Below are 24,772 nucleotides of genomic sequence, written 5' to 3' on the forward strand. Positions count from 1 at the left end.
TTAAATACTACAGTATGTTTTTTATTTTGTATAGTTATTTGTAGAGTGCTGTCTGTTTTATTATATATAGGTAAATTAGGTATTTATATTGGCTTTGTAAACAACAACTTATTGTTTTAAACAAATAAAGCACATTTTCACTTTGACTTTGACAGGCAGCGGTTATGTTTAGTCATGGTGGCCATTTGCATTAGCATTCCAGGTATATTTATTAAGTTCTTGATGTAGCCATGTTTACCTCTGAAATTGACATCTGTCAATATAGGATCTGTCAAGCAGTAGTAATGACATCTTTAACGCCAATTGGGCTTTACCACGCTTAGTTATTTACCATTGAGGCATTAACTAACGTTGACACATTAATTATACTCTATTTCAGAAGTGTATAGAGCAATAAACTGGGGAATTCCGTTCTGTTTGGCTACATTTCGTGGTAGTTCATAGGCGCAGGTACTTATAATATTTATGAATTTAATTTTCATGGATTAAATGCCTTTATTTTGAAAGAGATTAAATACTAAATAAATACTTTTAATCCTTTTGTATAGGTACCTATCTTTTAACGCTTTGTAACATGCAAAAATGGGGTCAGGTAATATATACAGACTATAAATACTTTTAAATCATATTTTAAACGTTAGTAGTCACTGCTACGCTGTAGTGTAATCACAATATTATTATCCCAATATTTAAAAAATGAAGGTATTCAGTCCAACGAAAAGATGTACTAAAAATTCTCCACTATCGCTGAGTGAAAAAGTTATTATTTTAAATGTACATGATTGCATAAAACACGATTACCCTAGTTTTACTGTGCAAGAAATTGTTGAAAAATGTTCTCGAATGAGTGGAATTGGAAAGTCCACCATTTTCAAATTGTTGCGGGAAAGAAAAGTAGCAGGTCAAGTGGAATCTCCCAAGCAAAAGCCAGGACGACCTACAAAAGTCCTTGACAAAAATGCTAAATGTATAATTCGAAGAAAAGCACTCTTTTTATTTTAAAAAGGAAATACCCACCCTAGACAAAATTTTAATGGAGCTTGGCCGAGATGACAGTATTCCGTTGATAAGTAGAAAACTTTTATGGAAAACTTTAAAAAATATGGATTTTGCCTGGGAAGAGCATAACCGCAAAGCACTTTTACTGGAGAGCGACGAAATTGTTTGTTGGAGACGACAATACTTGAGAAGTATCAAGCAGTAACGCAGGGAGCAAAAGAAAGTTTTTTATCTTGATGAGACGTGGATTAACGAAGGTTATATAGTCCAAAAAATGTGGCAAGACAAAAATATAACCAGTGCTCGCCAAGCTTTCATAGAAGGCCTGTCTACGGGTATTAAAGTACCTTCGGGAAAAGGAAAAAGACTTATAATCACACATATTGGAAGCGAAGAGGGATTTTTAAAAGAAGGTCTGCTAACCTTTGAGTCGACTCGCACAGGAGATTACCATGAAGACATGAACTCAGACGTTTTCGAGGACTATTTTGGTGAAATGATAAAATTTCTTCCGGCTTATTCGGTGGTGGTTATGGATAACGCAAGCTATCATTCACGGCGAATAGAGAAGACGCCAACTTCAAATTGGAGAAAGCAAGCAAGACAATTATCGATTGGCTGACTGCAAAAGGTATTGCGTTTGAAGCAAATTTGATAAAAAAAAGAACTGCTGGCAATAGCAAACTTACACAAAACTCGTTTCATGAAATACGCCATGGAAGATATAGCCGAAAAATATAATATAACTGTACTGCGCTTACCGCCATATCATTGCGAACTAAATCCTATAGAACTGATATGGGCGCAGGTAAAAGGATTTGTAGCAAGACAAAACACGACTTTTAAAATGAAAGATGTTAAGCTACTGTTTGATCAAGCCATTACGGAAGCGACACCAGAGAATTGGCGAAAAGCAGTCCAGCATGTAATTAAGCAAGAGGACAAAATGTGGGATCTTGACAACCTCATCGATCAGACAGTCGATCCTTTAATTATAATGTCAAGAGGTGATGACAGTTCGTCAGATGACGAAGAAGACTACAATCTATTATAATTTAAAATTGTTATACACTGTTCAAAAAGTGCCAGATCCAAAAGTGACATTTTCAACTGTTTTACTCTACATATTATGTTCAATAAATTTGTGAAAAAAATATATTATTCCATTTAAACAAAAGTAACTTTCTAAAATAAAATAGCATTTAAGTACATTAATTATAAGGTAAAAAACAAGTCCCAGTTGCACGCCTTTGGCGAACCGTTTTCAATGTTTATCAGTGGGTAACAATGGGCAAAACTCATAAATTGACCCAAAACCGGGTGGCACTACCTGCAATCAACGAAAAGAAAGAATTTCACATTGAAACTAATACCCAACTAAGGTAGTGGCATAAAATATTGGTGGATCACCAGGTACCACTTTTGCATACCTAATGAGGTTTTATTGCTCTACACACTTCTGAAATAGAGTATAGAGTCCATAGTGGCGAACCTGGCGGTATCTTAGTGCAATATAATGCAGTGTTGCCGCGTCTGTTTTATTTCCTTCATTTAAAGTATTTTTTTTTATTTTAATGCAGTACCTGACTATACACGCTGTTTATATTATGTTTGAAAGTCAATTGCCTGGAAGATATAAACGATGACGTCGAATGCATGGAAGAACTCTGAAACATGTAAACAGTGGGTTGAAATTTTATCTGGAACATACAAAATTGACATCAGATTTCTGAGATAAATTGACTGCAGGAGCCTGTAAGAAATAAAAAAAATATTTTCAAATGCCTGGAAGACGTAAAAAGCTTGACGTCAGATATTTGGAATGCTTCAAGAATGACGCCATATATCTCAAATACATCGTGAATGGCGCCAAGTATCTGAAATAAAATAACTTCAAACATGTGGAAGAAATAACAAATATTTTCAAATCCCTGGGAGGCCTAAAGCATGATGTCACTACCAAGAATGCATCAAGAATTACGTAAAATATGTGGAATAAAAAGACTCCAAATGCCTGTAAAAAAAAATCACGTCAATTGTCTGGCAATAAAATTGAAAATCACTTTAAATTCCTGCAAGGAAATTAAGAATGACTTTAAACACTAGCGATAAAATTAAAATACCTTCCAATGCGTGGAATAAATGTATAATTCAGAAAAGATTGTCAACTAAGAATTCAATCATTCATTATCACACTGGTTATAAAACATTCACGATCCAAGATCAATAATCGTGATTCAGATAAGGCCTGATTCAATTGACTCGAAATCTCTTAATAAAATTGTTCTGATTGGCCTAGAATTGATTAACTGATCATTGTATTGTTTAAACAGTAAGAATTCGTAGGTTGAAATTGATTAAATCGTTTTATTGATAATCAATAAGTATCTCAATCTAAAAATAGTTTTATTAAATGATTTATATAACTTATTGAACTACTTGAAAAAAAAAAGATTTCTTCCAGGCAATTGAGGTCCATTGCTGCTAGAGGTTTCAACTGCCTGGAAGAGATGAAAAACGTCCAATGCTTGTTGAATGCCTGAAATAAGTAAAAGATTACTTAATAATTCCACTATAATAATATTATAGATTAAAACTCTTTCATTAATAAAATGATTGTAAATGAGTTCAAAAACATAGAAAATATAAAAAAGTCAAACGCCTAGAAATGTCGCGTGGTATTTACCACACATAAATTTTGAGTAATATGGAAAAACCTATACCAATTAAATTACCTACATGGTCAAAACGCAAATTTCGACCATATGCCGTCGAAATTAACGTTAAAAATTAACCATTAATTACAGTAAAACACTTACAGTTAGTTTTATAGCCATTCCTATAACCTTGTATTGTTTGCATACCAATTAAATGAAATCTAACACACTAACTTTATGGAGGTATAGTTCATAATATACTGCGGTGACCTTCATATACAATATGTTGTACCTTCTACAGTAATTTTTATTTCAGTTGACCCAAAATATCATTTTTCTTATGTCAATCTGAATATTAATAAATATTCATAACGCGTGTAACAGGAAAATATAATTATGCCATAAAACTTTTTTAGATATTTATGCACGTTGCGTGCATAAATATGCAATTTTAATTGGTTCGTATATGCGATTCAAATGCGACTAATAATCATTTACTTTTGACTTGTTTGTTGCACTGATCTATTTGGGTTAAATATGTAAATTTTATATTATAATTCAATTATAACATGTTTTTTTCCAAATATACTATATTTGTAGATTTACAATCATTTTACTATTAAAAACAGAATATGGAATAATCTCAAACCCACCAAAGCTACTTACTTATATAATATACATCCATACATATTATATAAGTAAAGTGTTTGCTGTATATTATGGATTGTTATCCACAGCACAAAATATAAAAATGTCTACATAATAACTAGGATGTATCAGCACTTTATATAAGGGTAAACAAATTAAAACAGCAATACAAGAAAAAATCTGGATAATAAGAATTAAAACAAGAAATCTATAATAATCTCAAATTATAAAACTTGAAGCGTTAAATAATAGTGAAGGTCAAGTTACTTACAGGTGTATGTACTTGGAGCCATCAGGTTTAAAGAAAATCAATATTATAGTAGCAAATCAATTAAATTATTTATTTTGCTTCTAGGTTGGTTTGAAAGACATCGTTTTAATCATTATTTTATAGCACATACTCTGTATATGTTATTTATTCATTAGAGCACCCTCATATAGTGTGTTTGACTTATATTTGACCCTCCCACATACAATAATAAATTGAAATCGAAATCATAATAATAATTACAGACCGTCTCACTTTTAAATGCCTATGATTAGAGATGGGGTCGGTAATTGAGCCTCAAATAAGCCGGATGGCTTCATTATAGCGGCTCGTTGGATGTTTGCACATGAGTTTCGTAGAAAATCAGCCTAATAATAGAAGAAGTGTGCGAAAGTCGTAAGTCAATTTTCCAAGACTACATATCATAAAAACTTAAGTAATCAAGGCTCTTAACGTAATTTTTAATTCGATTCTTTTTAGGATTTTAAATTCAACCCGTCCCCTTATTGTGACATTGAAAGATCCCTACCCCTCGTATCACGTGACGGCTTATTTTTTACCCTCTCCGCACCCTTCTTTTTTAAGATCAACAACTAACCGATATGATTTCTGAATGACATAAAACGATCACGAAAAACACACTCAAATAGGACATTTGTGTAACTGAATTGCGATTATTTAAATGCAGATTTTCCTTATGATTTGTACGTCAAGTTGTCAAGTAGTCCCCCCCCATTGTTACATATGCTGATGCCTTGCCAGGACCCCCTTCTCTTCCCATGCTTGAAGCGTCACGGAGTATATTATTAGCCTCAAGAATTAAGAATTATTTTTTCCTTTTATTCCAGGCACTTAATGCATTTTTTTTAGTATCCATGCTTGCAGGCAAGTCATTTACAATTTTATTCAAGGTATTTAAAGCGATTTGAATTTTCGTCACGTATTTGAACTCATTTTCTATTTTATTCCAAGTATTTTATTATATTCCAGGATTTTGAAATAATTTTGTATCAATTTTAATATCCAGGTTTTTTTAATGTTATTCGGGCCTTTGAAACCACTGTCCACTTTATTACAAACATTTTTTTATCTATACCAGAGTTTTAAAGTAAATTTTAATTTTCGTCCAGGCATTTGAAGTCATTTTTAATGGTATTGGGGGCATTTAAAGTAAATTTAATTTTCTCTCCAGTTTTTAAAGTCGTTTTCCATTTTATTTCATGCATTTGAAGTAATTTTCTATTTAATTCCAGGCTTTCAAAATAATTTTCAATGAGACTCCAGGCATTTGTTATATTACACCGCCCAACAGCATGTATGTTGCATGGAATATTTTTATGATTCTAGGCTTATTTTTAATGCTGATATTAAATAATGTCATCAGTTTATATGTCTCAGCTCTAGTTTTTGAGTTAAAAGGAGGGAGTATTTTTTGGGAATTAAAAATACACTCAACGTACAAACATTTTTAATTACAAGAACTATACACTCAGGAATTTTCTTTTATATGATTTTCTACTAGTTTTGAATGAACTGCTACTCTGAATACTCCAGCAAAAATCGGCCAACATATGTGCATCCCAGCGACCCTGAAATCGTTCCTCCATGGTTCGAAGATCTTGGTGGAATCGTTCACCCTGTTCTTCACTCATGTCACCGAGATTTTCAGGAAAATGGTGTAAATGGCTGTGTAGGAAGTGCACTTTGATGCTCATGTTACATCCAAGTCGCTGGAAGTGTGACAACATCTCTTCGACGTGCGCAATGTAATCATCACCCTTCCTATTACCTAAGAAATTTTGGATAACCCAAACAAAGGAATCCCATGCATTCTTCTCAATTTCTGACATTGAGCTGGTGAAATTAGGATCGTTTACCAACTTGCGAATTTGTGGACCATCAAATATACCTGCCTTGAGTTTTTCTGAACTTAGACTTGGAAATTTCCTTGAAATATATTTGAAACATTCACCATCTTTATTTAATGCCTTAACATATTGCTTCATTAAACCTAGTTTAATGTGCAGGGGTGGCAATATGATACGATCTCGTGGCACTAGAGGTTCATTTATAACATTAAGACTACCTGGAAGTAGTGCTTCCCTAGAGGGCCATTCTTTTTTTGACCAATGTTCTGATTTTGCTCTACTATCCCATAAACACATAAAACAAGGATATTTAGTGTAGCCTCCTTGTTGTCCTAAAAGGAAGTTCACCATCTTAAGATCAACGCAAATCACCCATTTATGATCGTTACATTTGATTTTGTTCATGACCAGTGCTATTGTGGGGTATTTTTCCTTAACTTTAGTTGAATGTGCTATTGGTATGGAGCCTAGTTTATTTCCGTTGTGCAATAGTACACACTTCAAACTCCGTTTTGACGAATCAATAAATAAACGCCAATCGATTGGTTCATATTTCTGCAAGCCCATGGCAGTCATTAAACCAGAAATATTAGTACAAAATACAAAATTATCCTCCTCAGCGAAAAAGGGAAGTAAGTCTTTTTCTCGAGTGCGGTAATAAGAAACTTTAGTTTCTTTAGTTAAAAGATTTCTCTCTTTTAATCTGGAGGCCAATAATTCAGACGAAGTTTTGGATAGTCCAAGGTCTCTAATTAAATCATCAAGTGCACTTTGATCGAATGGTTTTGGTTCAAAGAGATTTTCTGGAACAAACTCGTCATCGCTCATGCTACTCAGTTCATTCAATTCGTCAGAACTTTCTGTAGATGTAGATGGTAATGGTAAAGATGTATCTTTTGAGCTCCTTACAGACCTCACAGCTGATGTTGATGTGGGGTAAATCCATTTGGAGCGGTTCGTCTTGTTGATTCCTTTTATATCAACAACCAGTGTTGCCAGACGTACCATAATTATGGAATTGTACCATAATTTTGCAACATTTTTTGCTTGCTCCATAATTTGTACCATAATCAGAAATGTACCATAGTTGTACCATAATTTTGTTTTTTTTTTGTTTCTGTTATAAGCAAATTAATAATTTTGTTTTTTTTCGTATATATCTTTATTCATTTTTTATTCTTGTTTGGTTAAACCAATTTATCCAATATACAAATTTGGATATGTATTTGTGTTAATGTTTATCTATTTTTAATTTAGATTTTGAGTGCAATGTTTTGTTCATTTTTCAGTAAATTACTATCTTTGTTAAAAATGTATTTTATTTCTACTAGAAATCGTTCTTTTAATTAAAAGAAATGATCAGAATAGGAAATTTGATTAAATTCATAATCCATTATCAACAAAATGTAACACATTTTATAAGTTTGGCGACGACGTGACGTCATACGTAGGAAAAGGTTGTGTACTGACAGAATTGTATGATTGTACCATAATTTTGTACAAAATTCCATAATTTTGGCCAGAATGTACCATAATTCTCACCCAATCATCTGGCAACACTGTCAACAACGCAAAAATAGCAGTCATCGTGATGATTTAAAGGTTCACGCCAAATCATTGGAGATTGGAATTTAAAAGAGAGTCTCTTCTTAGTGGCCCATAAACGAAATTCTTCAACACAAATTTGGGCACCCAGCACTTGTTATCTGTTTCCAAAGGAAAACCAAAACACTCTAAATACGCTCGTTTCACAAAGTCTGACATATTCAATCGAAATTTTTGAAAAACATATTCTCCACAAATATAACAAAAACAATTCGGATCGTTAATGCAGACCCTTCTTAGCGAAGTCATGATGAAAATTACAATAATTTATCTAAAACGCGACTATAATAGATAAAAAACCAAAAATAAAGATAAATGAGAAGAACGTAGCTATATCTAAACAACTCGAGCTGTTAGAGTAAAACTGACGACAGATTCGAAATCAGATGCCTCGAATTAGTAAACAACAATAAAAATATTTCAGTCAACATAAAATAACCTTTGATTTGTTGTGCAGTGTTATTCGGACTTTTGAAGCCATTGTCCACCTTATTACAAGCATGTGAAATGTTTCATTTATTCCAGAATTTTGAAGTAATTTTTAATTTTACTGCAAGCATTTAAAGTAAGTTTAATTTTCTCTTTGATTTCTAAAGTCGTTTTCTATTTTATTTCAAACATTTGAAGTCATTTTAAGTTACTACCTAGGATTTTAGCGCATTTGTTAAATTTCTTCGAGATTGCTAGGACCCTTCTTGCAATTCTTTAATAATTTTCTATTTAATCCAAACATTTAACAAACATTTGAAGTTATTTTCAAGCTATATTCATTACATATTTGTCATATTATGACATACAATTATTTCTTCCAGGCAATTAAAGCATTTTACTGTCACTACACAGATCAATGCTCTATAGGAGAAAACATTTCATACTAAACTGTAACAGCCTGGAAAAGGTATATTCCAGTTTTAGGCGGTAACTCGGTTTCTAACTGGAAGAATAATATTATTTCTTCCAGGCAATTGAAGCCTAGAAGACCCCTTCACAGTAACAGTCTAAAGAGAGCATTTCATGCTGAGCTTTAATTGCCTGGTAAAGAAATACGTTTTCAATTTTAAGGGTTAAGTTGGATGTAGGTTCAAGTAAGATCCAAGTATTTTAAATCATTTTTTCTTTATTGCCAACGTTTCGGCCTGTGTTAGAAATTCTTCAGGGCGAACAGAAAAAATCAAGGCTTTTCATTTGACAGTATAAAGTGGAACATTGGTGTATCTTTTGATAATTCCACTGAAGTGATTAGTTTTTGAGAATATATACCGAAGTACTGCTGTGCGAGCGCAACAAGATAACATCCAAGTGGATTTTACTTTTCATTTTCTCTCTGATGTTTAAAGCCACTTTCCATTTGATTTCAAGCATTTGAAGTAATTTTTAAAAGTTGTTTCGAGAAGTTTAAAGTCATTTTAATCTCTATTGTGTTTAAAGTCGTTTTCCATTATATTTTAGGCGCTTAGTTATTTGTAGTAAATTTATACTTAGTTGCTTGAAGTGTGTATAATTTTTAGAGTTATGCGTTCTGAGGTGTAGGTGTAAGTTCTGGATTTTTTTTACTAATAAAACCTGTGGTAAAAAATAAAATGAAGCTACTGGTCTTATATCTATAAAATTACAGCATCCTTATAAGATATATTACCATATTTATCTATATCCAGAAGGTAATATTAATAAAGTGAGTTGGAAGGTTATATTTTTTCCTATAACTGTTAAAAAATCATTAGCAGTTGCAAAAATAGCAGACATCCTATTGTACGATGTTGAGAAGGATGCGAGATGGAAATTGGTTTAAAAGTATCTTGTGGGGCGACGAATCAACCTGCCGCAAAGATGGATTTTTGAATCTCCATAATTTACATAGCTGGCAATTGGAAAATCCACATATTAATAGAGAAGATAAATCGCAGTACCAATTTAAAATCAATTTGTGGACAGGGATTATTAATGGTAAAATTATAGGACCGTTTGAGTTGCCGCAAAATCTCAATGCTGAATACTATCTCCATTTTTTGCAAAATATTCTCCCCATCCTTTTGGAAAATGTTCCTCTAGACATTCGCAGAAATATGTGGCTGCAACACGACGGATGTCCTGCGCACTACGGTGTGCAAGTTAGAAATTTTTTAAATGAATACTACCCTAACCGATGGATCGGACGTCTAGGACCTATACTGTGGCCCCCACGGTCACCTGACCTAAATCCTCTTCATTTTTTTTACTGGGGATGCCTCAAAGAAATTGTATACAGGAGACCCATACAAAACATTGAAAATCTGCGCGAGCGCATCCAAACTGCTGCTCAAGAGATAAATAGAGCTGGCCACGCTCAACGGATTAAGCGATCCTTTATAACATAGAGAAATGAATATTAAATTACTTACTTTTAATTACTTAATTAAATTACTTAATTTTAATACTTTTAATTACTCTATGCTTTATAAGAAGGTGTAGGGCGTGTATAGCAGCAGGTGGTGGCCATTTTGAACACATGTTGTAAAATTGCAAAACACAAATAAACCGAATTAATTTGCATCGAAAGAAAAAACGATTTTTTTTCACAAAATAGTTCTTTCGGGATTAAAACAACCATTTTTTTTTGAGGTTAACAAAAAATTCAAAAAGTTTTTGTCTTTAATACGGCATGGAATAAATAAGTTTTTACGCTAATGGGTACCAAGATTCTATTATTATTTTATTGCGTCATAAGACTTTAAACTTTTTGAAAAGAAAAAAAAATCCGATATTGCAATTTCAAAAATTTTTCCTGTGAAAAATATTTGCATAACTGAAAAATTTTAATACGCGTCATAAAGCGCATCTATCGGCAAATAAAATCCAACCGAAGAAATTGTGTTTTTTTTTCATTTAGTGACACACACCATAAAAAAACTGTTACAGGTAGGTATTTCTTAAAATTTCGCAAAAATCAAAATATCTCGAAAACCGTAACACTTTCGTTAGAGCTATTTTGGATTATTCTGATTGGAAATAGCCAAAATCTATTAGGAGTTTTAATTTAGACCACTATTTACGGGACACCCTGTATATGGACATTAAATCAAATTCCTTATCATCTACTACCTACCAATTTTTTTAAATTAGACAAGACCTTATTAGTTTGGTTTTATTTTTATATAAGTTCTTGTTATCTATTATTGTGAGCCCAAACTGATTAATGGTCTTTCAATAAAGTTTCATTTAGCAAAAATTTAATTAAGCATTATTTTATGCACACCTATTTTATACATGTGTCTAATAGAAAGTAATCACACAAAACCTTGTTAGAGTTATTCTATATGTATATAATTCTATATCTACAATTTCCCGAAAATCCCATTAAAAAATTTCACGTGCCCTCATGAAGAAATACTGTTATTCTTCCAGGCAGTTGAGGTCCGAAAACAGAGTTACTGCGCCTGCAAAAACTTAAATATACCTTTTCCAGGCTCTTACAGTTTAGTATAAAATGCTTTCTCCATTAGTACTATCTATCTATATATACCTGTCTCCAATAGACAAGGATTCAATTTTCTGGAAGAAATAATTGTATTCTGCCAGGGTTGAAGCCTAGAAGAATCTTTCACAGTAACAGTCTAAAGAGAGCATTTCATGCTGAGCTTTACCTGCTTGGAAACGAGATATGTTTCTGGACCTTAACTGTCTGGAAGAACAAAATGATTTCTTTTAGGCAATTGAAGACTTGATAGTAACTGACTGAAGAAAGCATTTCATGCTGAGTTTTAGGTTTTCCAGGTTCGATACCTTAACTGCCTGGAAGATTTTTTTTCGAGTAGTTCAATGAGTTATACGAGTCATTTAATAAAGCGATTTAATCCATTTCAACCTACATAAACCTACTAGTATGTAAATCAATCTTTTGATTTACTAAAGATATTTGGTAATGAATTCTCACTTTTTAATCATAAGGATGATCAGTTAATCAATTCCAGGCCAATCAGAACAATTTCATTAAGAGATTTCGAGTCAATTCAATCGCGATTATTGATTTTGAATCGTGAACGCTTTATAATGACTGTGCCAGGATAATGAATTATTCAATTAAGTGAGACTCACATTTATTCTACGCATTGAAAGCTATATGTTAATTTAATCTCTCTGGTGTTTTAAAGTCGTTTTCCATTTTATTCCAGGCATTGTAAGGGATTGTAACTTTCTCTCAAGTATTTAAAGCCAATTTCCATTTTAGTTCAGGCATTTGAAGTCATTTTCGCTTATAATTCGGGCATTTAAATTAATTTTAACTTTCTCTCTTTCACCTGTCAACTTTATTCTTGGCATTTATGTCATTTTTTTAAACTATTCCAGGCTAAAATAATTTTCAATTTCAATCCAGGCATTTTCCATATTATTCAGCCTTTTGACTACGAAGAATTTGAACTACTGTCCACTTTATTCCAGGCGTTTGAAATATTTGATCTCTTCCAGAACTTTGAAATAATTGTTAATTTTATTCCAGTGACTTGTAGTCATTGTAATTTATTTATTAATCCAGACATTTTTCATCTTTCCATTTTTCCATTTCATTTTTTATCTCTTTCAGAAGTCTGAAGTCATTTGCAACTGGTTCTGATGGCATGGGCATTAAAATGATTTCACTTTTAGTTCCTTATTTAACACCCTATATCACTTTTATAATTAATAAAGCACTTGTATTATCAAAATTTCCATCTTTATGGAAGAATGCTGATTTACTGCCCATCCCAAAAAATAATACCCCTACGGAATTTTCTCATTATCGACCTATAAGTATATTGCCAACCCTTTCTAAAATATTGGAAAAGGCCATGTATATGCAATTAAATGATTTTTTTAGACTTAATTCCATAATTCCTATTACTCAGTCAGGGTTTCGATCGCAGCATGGTACTACGACAGCACTATTGCATGTATGTGATGATATTTTTAGTGCCTTGGATAATAGAGAGGTTACTGCATTAGTGCTGCTGGACTATAGCAAAGCGTTTGATACTCTGGATCACTCTCTTCTTCTTACCAAACTAAAATATTTTGGATTACACGAGTCGGCGCTGAGTCTATACTTTGTGATTACTTAAGTAATAGAAAGTAAAGAGTGCGCTTAAATTCTACCTTTTCAGAATATTTAAATATTAATCAGGGAGTTCCTCAAGGCAGCATTTTGGGGCCACTACTATTTTCGATTTATACTTGTGATTTTTCTGAATTCCTGCTTAACTACAAGTCTCACCAATATGCAGATGACGTCCAACTCTACTCAGCTTTTCCAATAAATGAACTGAATACTGGCTTAGCACGCATTAATACCGATTTAAATCAAATTGTACAGATGTCTAATTTTCATGGGCTGGCTCTCAACGGTACTAAATCTAAACTATTACTTTTTGGAATGCCTAAATCTTATCATTTGAATTTAAATATTATTATCGATGGAAATATTATACAACCATCCGACTGCGAAAGAAACCTAGGCATTCTTCTTGATAATCAGCTTAATTTTGTAAAACATATTTCCAGTATTTTACAAAAAGCCTATTATAAATTGAAAATTCTATACATACATAAAAATATTTTATCTTCTGATGTTAAACTCAAATTAAGTGATTCGTTGGTTCTCTCTTTAATTAGCTATGGCAGTGTACTCTTCTGGACAGCTCTTGCTGAAAAGGACAAGTTAAGCCTACAAAAGCAACAAAATGCTTGCCTAAAGTTTTGCTACGATTGAAGAAATTTTGATCACGTCATCCATTATTTCTTGCCTCTGGCTATTTGAATTTGGATGAACGTTATAAAATCAATAAGGCTGTTCTTGTTTATAAGGTACTCCATAATAAACTTCCCCAATATCTATATGACAAATTATCCAGTCATAACAGCATACATGGCCGTGAAATGTGCCACTCTGGAAACCTTTTGATACCAAATCATAGAACTTCCAAATTCCAAGGATCTTTCAGTTATAGTGCGGTTAAGGTATATAATTCATTGCCAAATAACCTTAAAGCTAAAACCTCGGCTGTCTTATTTCGAACAGCTGTCAAATCTTACTTTTCTAAGACTGCGAACTAATAACTAAAATATAAAAAATATATTTCATTTAATTTTAAGTTATATCACTAATTACTTTTTTCTTTCTTTTATAAACTAGATATAATTATAATTATTTTAATAATTAATTACGTCGTGATGTAAGCAAAATTCTATTTTAGGTTTCTCTTCTTATTTTTTTTTCTGTATGTTTTTCATAATGTTTAAAACTTATTCAATTTATTTATTATTTACATTGTTATGCTTTCGTATGTTAAGTTAGCAGTGCGGTTACATAGAGTAGCCCCAGGCTAGATCTCGCCCCATTTTTGGTTAATAACTTTTGTAACTATTTTCCTAATATAAGAGCATTTATTATTATTATTATTATTATTTTAAGTTACTCGTTAATTAGTGGTATTTTTAAAGTAATTTTTTATTTATTCCTGGCTTCTGAGGCAGGTCTTATGTCTTCCAGGCTTTCGATGAATTTCGATAGAATTTTTCAAGAATTTCGATAATTTCAATTTAATTTAACCTCATTTTGTTGGTCATAATGTTGGTCTTACTTTTTCCTAAGTTCAAGAAAGAATGTTTTTTCCAGCACCTTTTAAAGGAAATACTTTACGCTACATCTCACCGCTAGGTCCCAACAATCAGCTTCTATGCACGCTTCTGCGAAAACAATACATGTTTCTATTATTACAATTAATTTTACAATAAAAGAAAAGAAATATTTAACGACTTCCTCTTCCTGGTTCCTCAAATCGCACCGCATGTTGAACCAATAAAACAATTTAACGTGACCGCTAATGATAATAATAATATTAATTTTATGCAAAGGTGAGTGAACAGTAAACGGACAGGTGACGACGGTAAAAAGAGCAATTTAATTTCGAACCGAGAGAAAGTCTTTCGCAATAATAAAACCGCCGATAAAGTCACCCGAAATCGAACAAGTTACGACACTCAAGAAAGTAACATTTTATATCATCGTTACGATAGTGATGAGTTCTAGGAATTCATTAAATATTATGCGTAAGGTCACGTGTTTAATTGGGTTGTCGCACGGAGGACTGAACGTTTCCCCCTCTCAGCCGCCTTCTTGGATATGTATGCACGGGCCAAAAATCTAGGTCTATAGTAGAACAATAGAAACCTACAAATTATTCTATACTCATTTAATATAGTATAGTGATTACATCCATATATGTTTTAATGATCGTCAGTCACGCCAGATGATACCACCACACGGCTTATGCAAGAAGGATTTCTATGTCGTATAAAATAGTTATTTATCGAAATTCTGTGTAATACCTTTAATTTATTTAATTAGATCTCGCCCCACAACGTAAAAGTGGTTTAAATTTATGCCGACAAGACTTGGGTGTATAAATGACAAATCGACGTATAATTTATATTGGCAAGCCAATAATAAACAATAAATAACGACTTGCGTCGCGGCAATATCATAAATTTCGCGCACAAATATTATAAATTACTACAAACGGGAGTATTTTAATATAGAAAGTGCCAGATATAAATGTTTTTTCTTGTTTTAATCGGAATAAACTTTTCTTTGTGCATTAGTAATTTTAATAACAATGTAATTTAATTGAAAGTAATCACAAGCCGGTGCACGATTTGATTATTTAATGGAATAAGATATTTAATTGCAGCCAATCACTTGGACGGCAACCATCTTTTTATTAAGTTAAGAGCTTTTTGACAGATGTCACTTATCCGCATAGAAATTAATCACGGGAGGCTGATTAAGTAGTACACAACCTCACAAAAAAATTAAAAAACTTTTTATCTCTATCTACGTATGAGCTATAATATAAATAATGTTTAATGAAACTCTTTTTTTTTTAAATTTAAATGTTTACAACAGTAATTGACAAGATTTTTTATATAAACTCTCATCGGGACATACAGCAATCGACTATACTACGCCGTACGTTTTTATCGTTGTCCTTGTCACCCTTATTATTTTATTGTTTATGTCGAGTGATCGAACGTTTGTCGTTTATTACAACATGAATGGTGTCTTCGTAATGACCAATCAGAGCGATCTTAAGTGAGTAAATAACAGGTTACATTGCTATTGACAGATGTCATCAAATTAAAATTAAGGTTAGAGAACAATTTTATTTTAATGAAGTATTTACATCGAACGGTATAACTATTGTATAACCCGGTTCCAAAAAAAAAACACGTTGACAAACAATTAGTACCGTACAAAAACAAAAGACTCGCCCATAAATTTAAATTTTTATTATCCTGATTACATTTAAGCGAAGTTATAATAAAAAAAAAACCGTATCACCGTATAATTGCCGTCATTATAGCGGAGTTTGAAATCCGGAAACAAGCGCATATTATATTCTTTTTATCATTTTTAATTTAATTTTTTTTATTAGCCGGGTTTATTGTACGTTTTGCCACTTTCTATCCACGATACTGTCGTGTGTTCGTCGATTGTTCATGGTGATAAGTATGAAAATTACACGCTTGTGATTTATTATCAATATTTAAACATCCTTTTGGTCATATTGGAAATTTCGCAGTAAATCCAGTTTGACAGATGATATACAATATACAAAAAGATTTATTTCCCGAAATAAACACATTTTTTGTACTTAATATCTTATCCTTTATTCTGGAGCATAATTGACTTGTGCAACGTCATACTGTCAATTTTTTGTCAATTTTACTAATTTACTGTCAATTACTGTCAAATATGGTTAATTTGACAGCTACGTTTACTGCCAAGAGTCTCACGTCTTGCAGTGGTGCCAAATTTTTCGATTTTCTCCTGAGCTAACCCAAGCAACTAAATCAAATCGATAATATTGCGTATAGGGGGATTTACACGGTTCCAGTAGTTGGAACAAGTACTAAAGCCAGTAACTAAAATTTAGCTAATGGAACTATGTAGACACCTTGATTTAGTACTTGAGCAAGTAAGTCAGTAGTTTAGTCAAGTGAATAGAAGCAGGTCCTATTTACTGGATCAAGTGGCTTCCCCCATTCTTGTTTCTCGACTCGCTCAAGTGAACTGGACGCGTCTAGACAGGATAGTTTAGCCCATTTTAATAAAGTATATTAGTAGGGTTTTAATTTTGAATAGCAGCGCCGTACATCACGTTGCAATGTCGTCTCGTTGGTCTGAAGAAACAACTGTTAAATTTGTGCAAGAATATAGAGACCAACCGTGTCTCTAGAACACAAAAATATCACTTTACAAACACAAGCAAGCAAGCGATGCGGCGCTTAAAATGATACAAGACAATATGGGGATTAGAGATTTCGGGGTGAACGAAATAAAATCATTGAGATCCACTTATTCTCAGGAGAAAAAAATTAAAGATTCTAAAAAATCGGGAGCTGGCTTAGACAGTATTTATGTGTCAAATGTAAAATGGTCCATTAAAATGGACAGTTTCTTGAACAATTTAGAAGACAATAAAAGGCCCACTCAAGATAATTTAAACACTGTAAGTACTGACATAATATATAAAAGTTTTAATAATTAATATAGTTATATAATATTATTAATAATAATGAGAATAATAATAGTAATTATTATTATTAGTAGGTATAGATATAGTAGTTTATTTAAAATACCATACGGTCTTGCCATCAGGGTACAGCTCCTTCCGTCATAAAATATTGACAAAATGTATCCCTTTTTTCTAGTGCTATTCTGGACGAATGGTTACTTCCGGTGAAGCTTATCGACGTCAAATTTTGTTTTACATCTCGTCTCCAAGCACCTGGTATTATTTTACCAGTTTGTAGCAAAATCTTCTTCATCAAAGCTTCCTTTCGGTGTGTAGTAAGTACTTAAAGTCGCAACAAACTTTAATAATTTTGTCAGCAGTTTCTGGAGAGCATGCGATACGTTTCCTAAAGTTAAACATTGCATCATTTGTGTTTTTATTTTCTTGAAAGCCAAACTAAGAATAATCTTTGATTTTAAAGAAGACATCACACGTTTTTTAACCAATTTTTCAATAATCTTTGAAAGTGTGGACAGAAGGGATATTGGTCTAAAGTTTGATGGTTCAGCGAGGCAGAACCTTAGCAGATTTTAGGCAAGCGGGAAAGGTGCCCATAACCCATGATGCATTTATAGCTTCAACAAGGACATTTAGAGAGATGTCTGGCATGTTTAGGAGTATTTTGGCAGATAGGCCATCCTCCCCGGCTGAGTTTTTGTTTTTTATAGAAGTTAATACCTCTTTAAGCTCAACCAAGTCTGTAGGTATAAAGAAAAATGATCCTTGAATACTGGTGCTTGATAAATAAGTAAGTGGATCTGTTGTTGGGAAACTCAAATCTTTATGGGTTTTATCAGCAATTCCAATAAAAAAATCATTTATATGACTAGCAGAACATTCAGGGACTGCCATGGAATAATTGCTGTATGATTGACGGATATCATTAACAATCTTCCAGCATTCTTTAGACTTGTTTGTGGCCTTATTTAGGCAATTTGAGTAGAAGGATCTTTTGGTGATTTTTATTAGTCGCCGATACAAAGACCTATAAGAGTTAAAATATTGATGAAAAGCTGGGCAATTCGTGAACTTTCTCAAACTTCTACATGAAGTTTTATGTCCCCTAGTTAACCATGACTTCTTTTTCTTTTTTGGTCTAATTTTCACCATGGGAAAAGAGACATCAAAGAGGTCTATCAATTTCCGGTGGAAACACGACAATGGATCAGTCGAATTCAACACGCTTTCCCATCCAGCAGCCACACACGAGTCATGGAATCTGTCGTAGTACCGCCTGCTGAAAATTCGACCGTAGGAGCACCCAGCAGTTTTGGGGCATTTCCCTTCACTGATTTCACAGATCACTGCCTCGTGGTCCGACATGCCAGAATTCACAACAGTGCAATCCACCATATGTTCGGGATAATTAGTGCAAACATAGTCAATGGTTGTAATAGCTTCGTAAGTGTTCCTTTATAAGGCTTTAATAGGTAAGTTTTCAATGGAAATGCATCATCGTCAACCAAGCACCCATCATCGGGTAATAAACCATGCTCTATTGCTTCCAATATAGAAGATTGTTGAAAAACCCCCCCATCTGACTGTCGTCCGGTAGATCCGACATTAATGTAGCGGAAACAGTAATTATGATCAACAACTGCTAATAAAATGATGCTGTTTGTACCCTTATAATTAAAAAATTCACTTCCACAGTGACTTGGTGCGCGAATAACAAAGTGCTTTCCGTCTATAGCGCCATAACAACTAGGAAAGTTCCATTGTGTGACGAAAGCCTCGTTCTATAGCTTTCCATTCCATCTCCGAATCTGGCACCTGAAAAAAAAATTAATATTAAAAACCGTCATGGCGTTTGTCGTATATAGTAAATATACAATATGACATAAAAAACGCATCACCTACCAAAATTGTATATTTTTTAAATAAATTTTTCACTAGTTTTAAGGAGTTTAAGTGGGTAAAGGACATTAATTGATTAAATTTTAAGGAAAAATTTGAAAGACCGATGTCTTCCAAACTGAAAGAGGTTTCCACAATTGTTCAGGAATTAAAAAACATAAGCGACACCACAGTAAAAGTGCCGGAAGCAGAGAATGAATATATCGTTTTTGGGCGTAGTGTTGCGGCTCAGCTAATGGGATTAAAGCCCATATCAGCTATAAAAGCCCAAGAACAAATACAATCTGTGCTTACCTCATTTAAAGTACAAGGTTTACAGGAGAAAGACAACATCATCTATAATTCGAGAGAGTACCGAGGGATTAACGAGAGAGGATCAGAAAGACTACCTGCATCACATGCTTCAAAGTAAATTGCCACACCTATGCAGTCACCTGACGGTTACACTTCTTCATCAGTACAATCATTTGCATATACCAATTATTCAGATGTACCATCGGAATATAATACAAAATTGCATAAAGATTTGAACAGCCCTGGGAGCAGTCAAAATAATATTTTAAGTGAGGCGCTCCGGGATGCCCTTTCAAATTTCTAAACATTATAGTGTTACATACTTTAGTTTGTGTTGGTGTTATTACACTTACTAGTTTGTTAGCCACAAATATTACACAAACTAAAAATTATTATTAGGTGAAGGTTTGATGATAAATTTATCAATAAGTAGAGTATTTTTTATTTAGCTTTTGTTTTGAAGTTAACTTTAAATAAAAAATAAATTAAGGTTTGTATAATATTTTATGTATGTTTTCATAATACTTTAAGTAAAACCTCAAGAGCTATGTAAATAGCTTTGCATATTTCAGGTACAAATTTGGAGATTGCAGGCCTAGACACTCGGAAAAGTCTCTGTAAACTTCTGTAACTGTTTCCTGTTGCCAGGTATGATAGTGTAATTTCCAATTTAATTTTCTGAAAGAGCAGATCTCATTACGGTATCTTGTTTGGAAATCATAGGCTTTATTTTGAAAAGTAATTCAGTGAATTGTAATTTTGTCATCCGCATACAGTTTCGATATTCTTCTGGATCTTCCTTGGCCAGTTCAATCAATAATGTGGAAGGCGATAAATGTGGAAGCAATAGTGTGTTTCTCTACGAGATATCCATCGTCGAACCCAACAACGCTTTTCTTTGTTAATTTCTTCTGATAAAATATTAGATAATTCTCCACATATACTCAAAATGCATTTTTGAATCGATAATCTAACAACTGTACTTGCTGCCATTCTAAAAGTGGTAAACTCTTTGAACGCTAAATATTACTACTACCTCCAAAACACTAAAATGCGTGTACAACCACTTGAACAAATAAAAATTTATTTTAGTTACTGGCTTTAGTACTTGTTCAAGCTACTGGAACCGTGTAAATCCCCCTTATTCGATTGTTTACGGTGATTAGTATGAAAATTACGCGTTTGTGCCCACATTGTAAAGATATTGTGAGCTCTTAGTCCTATTGGCAACATTGTACGCCTTTTTTGACAAGTGACATTAGTGATAACGTCAGGACTATTAAAATTCAAGTGACTTAATACAGTAAAAGCATATGAAAAATGAAACTCTTCGCAGTAGGTAAACCCATTTTGACAGACAGGTGACATTTGCGCGAAGTCATACTGTTCATTTTTTAGTTTATGTCATATACAAGTAGTAAGTAAATCCATTTTGACAGACGATATGCAAAATACAAAAAGATTTATTTCCCAAAATGAACAAATTTTTTTTACGCAATATCTTGTCCTGAATTCTGGAGCATAATTGAGTTAAGACTGTGTGTGCACCTTACGACGTTGACATATATGCCATACTGTCCATTTTTAGGTTATATCAAATGCAAGTTTTTTAGGGTTTACTTACAATTAGTGTCAAAGATGGTTAATTTGACAGCTACGTTTAGTGCCAAGAGTCCCACGTCTTGCAGTGGTGCCAAATTTTTCGATTTTCTCCTGAGCTAACCCAAGCAACTAAATCAAAGCGATAATATTGCGTATTCGATTTTTACGGTGATTAGTATGAAAATTACGCCTTTGTACCCACATTGTAAAGATATTGTGAGCTCTTAGTCCTATTGGCAACATTGTACGCCCTTTTTGACAAGTGACATTAGTGATAACATCAGGACTATTAAAATTCAAGTGACTCAATACAGTAAAAGCATATGACCTGAAACTCTTCGCAGTAAGTAAACCCATTTTGACAGACAGGTGACATTTGCGCGACGTCATACTGTTAATTTTTTAGGTTATGTCATATACAAGTAGTAAGTAAATCCATTTTGACAGACGAGATGCAAAATACAAGAAGATTTATTTCCCAAAATACAAAACAAATTTTTTTTACATAATATCTTATCCTGAATTCTGGAGAGCATAATTGAGTTAAGACTGTATCTGCACCTTACGACGTTGACATATTATATGCAACATCATACTGTCCATTTTTAGGTTATATCAAATGCAAGTTTTTTAGGGTTTACTTACAATTATTAGTGTCAAAGATGGTTAATTTGACAGCTACGTTTACTGCCAAGAGTCCCACGTCTTGCAGTGGTGCCAAATTTTTCGATTATCTCCTGAACTAACTATAGCAACTAAATCAAATCGATAATATTGCGTGTTCAATTGTTTGTGGTTATTTGTATGAAAATTACACGTTTGTTCAAAATTGTAAAGATATTGTAAACTCTGTTAGTCCTATTGGCAACATTTTACGTCCTTTGTGACAAGTAATATTAGTGATTACGTGAAGACTATTAAAATTCAAGTGGCTCAATACAGTAAGAGCATATGAACTATTATGAACTGAAACTCTTCGCAGAAAGTAAACCCACTTTGACAGGTGATATTTGTGCGACGTGATAGTGACTATTTTAAGGTCATTTTTGTGTCAAGTGCAAGTTTTTTTAGGGTTGAATTACATTCCACATAAACTGAAACTCTTTGCAGTAAGTAAACTCATTTTGACAGGTGACATTTGCGCGACGTCATAATGTCCTTTTTTAGGTTACGTCAAGTACAAATATTTTTAGAGTTGAATTACTCTCGAAAGGTTGAAGTACTCTTGCAGGGATGCCAAATTTTTAGATTTTCTTTTCTGAACTAGCCAACTAAACTAAACGTGTGTTCGATTATTTATGGCAACCAGTATAAAATATCATGCTTGTGGTGCAATGTGAATATTCTTTTAGTCCTGTTAGCAACACTGTATTTTATGTACTATATATTTGCAAATAACAAACATTTGTTATTATTATTATTTTGACAAGTGATATTAATGACAACGTCAAGACTGTTAAAATTAAAGTGACTTAACACATTAAAAGCATCTGAACTGAAACTCTTCGCAGTAACTAAACCAATTTTGACAGGTGACATTTGCGTCATACTCTCTATTTTTAGGTTAAGTTAGGTGCAGGTTTTTTAGGGTTGGATTACTGTTAATTTGACAGCTACGTTTATTGTCAAAAGTTCAACGTGTCACAGCACGAACTAACCGAAGCAACTAAATTAAACGTGTTTGTTCGATTGTTTATGACCAGTATGAGAATTACATGGTTGTTGTGTATTATGTACTTATATATAAATATTCTTTTAGTCTTTATACGGACATTTCAACAAGTGACATTAATGACAACGTCAAAACTGTTACAATTCAAATGACTCTACACAGTAAAAGCATATAAACTAGTTAAACTCTTTGCATACTGTTAATTTTTTTAGGTTTTGCCAAGTGCAAGTTTTTCTGGGGTTAAATTACTGTCAAGGGCCACATTTATATATGACAGTCACGTTTACTGTCAAGTGTCCCCCCCAGTGTTTTACAGCGGTGCCAAATTGTACCATACCCGCGCGATTCAAACTGATAATAACGCATTTAATCAATTTCCTTAGTTATATAAGTGTGCTTGAAGTAACTGAATTACATCAAACAAACAGCAGATGTCCAGCGCCAAGTCGGATCTTTACAATCCCCATAAAATATTATTATGTAAACAAGATGGTTCGTGTAATTTAAGTTAATTTTATAGGGTGTAAAAATGAATTTATCGTTCCGAGTAGACAATTATTATTACAAGTATGTTTACGTCAGCCGGTTAGAATTTGTATATGTTAATATGCGCAAGTCGACGACCTCAATAGCGTATATACGCCATTAAGATCGGGAAATTTCAGTAATTATTATGACGAACATAGTTTGGTCCTGCAATGTTATATTACTAATAGACGTGACTAGTCATGGGCCAGCACGCACGCACTCTTATCTTTTGTGTAATAGCCGGGACGACAAGCTCGTTTGTTACTAATTAATTCCTATTTATCTGTTTGAGATAAGAGCCCTTAGAGCAGCAGAAAATTGATGAAAATCGCATGAAAATGCAAAAAATTTCACGTCAAGCGGTTGTCGTGCTACGAAGGATACAAGTCGAGGAGTTAGTAAGAGGAAATCACTCCTGTATCCCCTAGTCATGGTTTTTGTCATATTATATATTCTAAGACATATTGGGTAAAATGTTTTTTAGGCATACACTTAGAACTTGTAGTGGAACATGGAGTAACGAGGAAACTGAGGTTTTACATGCTAAAAAAATAGTTGTAAGAAGTGTTTGCTGCGATAAAAAGATGATGCTAGTAGAGGCATATAGGGTAAAATAGGATTTTTCTCAATTTTCCTATGTGCTCCTATTTTAACAGGCATATGGAGTAAACCAGGGCAAAATCCACCAATTTTTTTTCCTTAAATATTTAAATTCAAATCCGCTTAATCCCTCAGCTCGTCTATTATATGCATAAAAGATCTTATCAGCAACAAAATCAACATTACACGTTCTTTCCTCGCATGGGTGCCTCCGGTTGTGTAACAAACAATAAAAGTAATTTAGTGCGTCGTACCTGTCGTCCGCAGCGTCGGACGCGTTTAATATATTCTAAAAGTACCCCAATTTGTAACTTATCAACTTCACCCTATATAGAGGGGTGGGGGTGCTCAAATTAAATCTAGTTTCGATTGGAATGTCTGGTGACATCGACATGAATTCTTCGGCAAATTCGTTTTTCACTTTGGGGGAATATGGGAAAAAAGTGCGTGAAACGGTGATTTTCTGGGCGGTTATAAATGAGTCCTTTTTTTTGCAGGATTTGCCTAACGGGGAAAAACCGTTATTGAGCAGCGGCACCATCGAGGAACTAAAGCAGAAATTGGAGGGCAAAGAGCTGTTATGTGAG

The 24,772-nt window shown here is 33.2% G+C and overlaps 1 protein-coding gene across 3 annotated transcripts in view; it reads left to right on the plus strand.

Moving 5' to 3' along the window:
- The window catches only part of LOC126735907 (protein FAM107B), a 53,419-nt gene that overhangs the window by 1,825 nt on the left and 26,822 nt on the right, over positions 1 to 24,772 (plus strand). For 2 of the 3 annotated variants that reach the window (XM_050440025.1, XM_050440023.1), the window contains exon 2: positions 24,683 to 24,767. In XM_050440025.1, coding sequence (XP_050295982.1) covers positions 24,683 to 24,767 — 85 coding nt within the window. Of the gene's footprint in view, positions 1 to 24,454; positions 24,629 to 24,682; positions 24,768 to 24,772 lie in introns of those variants that run through there. The other variant, XM_050440024.1, reaches the window with a different exon arrangement.

This window comes from Anthonomus grandis, chromosome 5 (assembly GCF_022605725.1).
Source record: "Anthonomus grandis grandis chromosome 5, icAntGran1.3, whole genome shotgun sequence".
In the NCBI taxonomy this organism is placed as follows: Eukaryota; Metazoa; Arthropoda; class Insecta; order Coleoptera; family Curculionidae; genus Anthonomus; species Anthonomus grandis.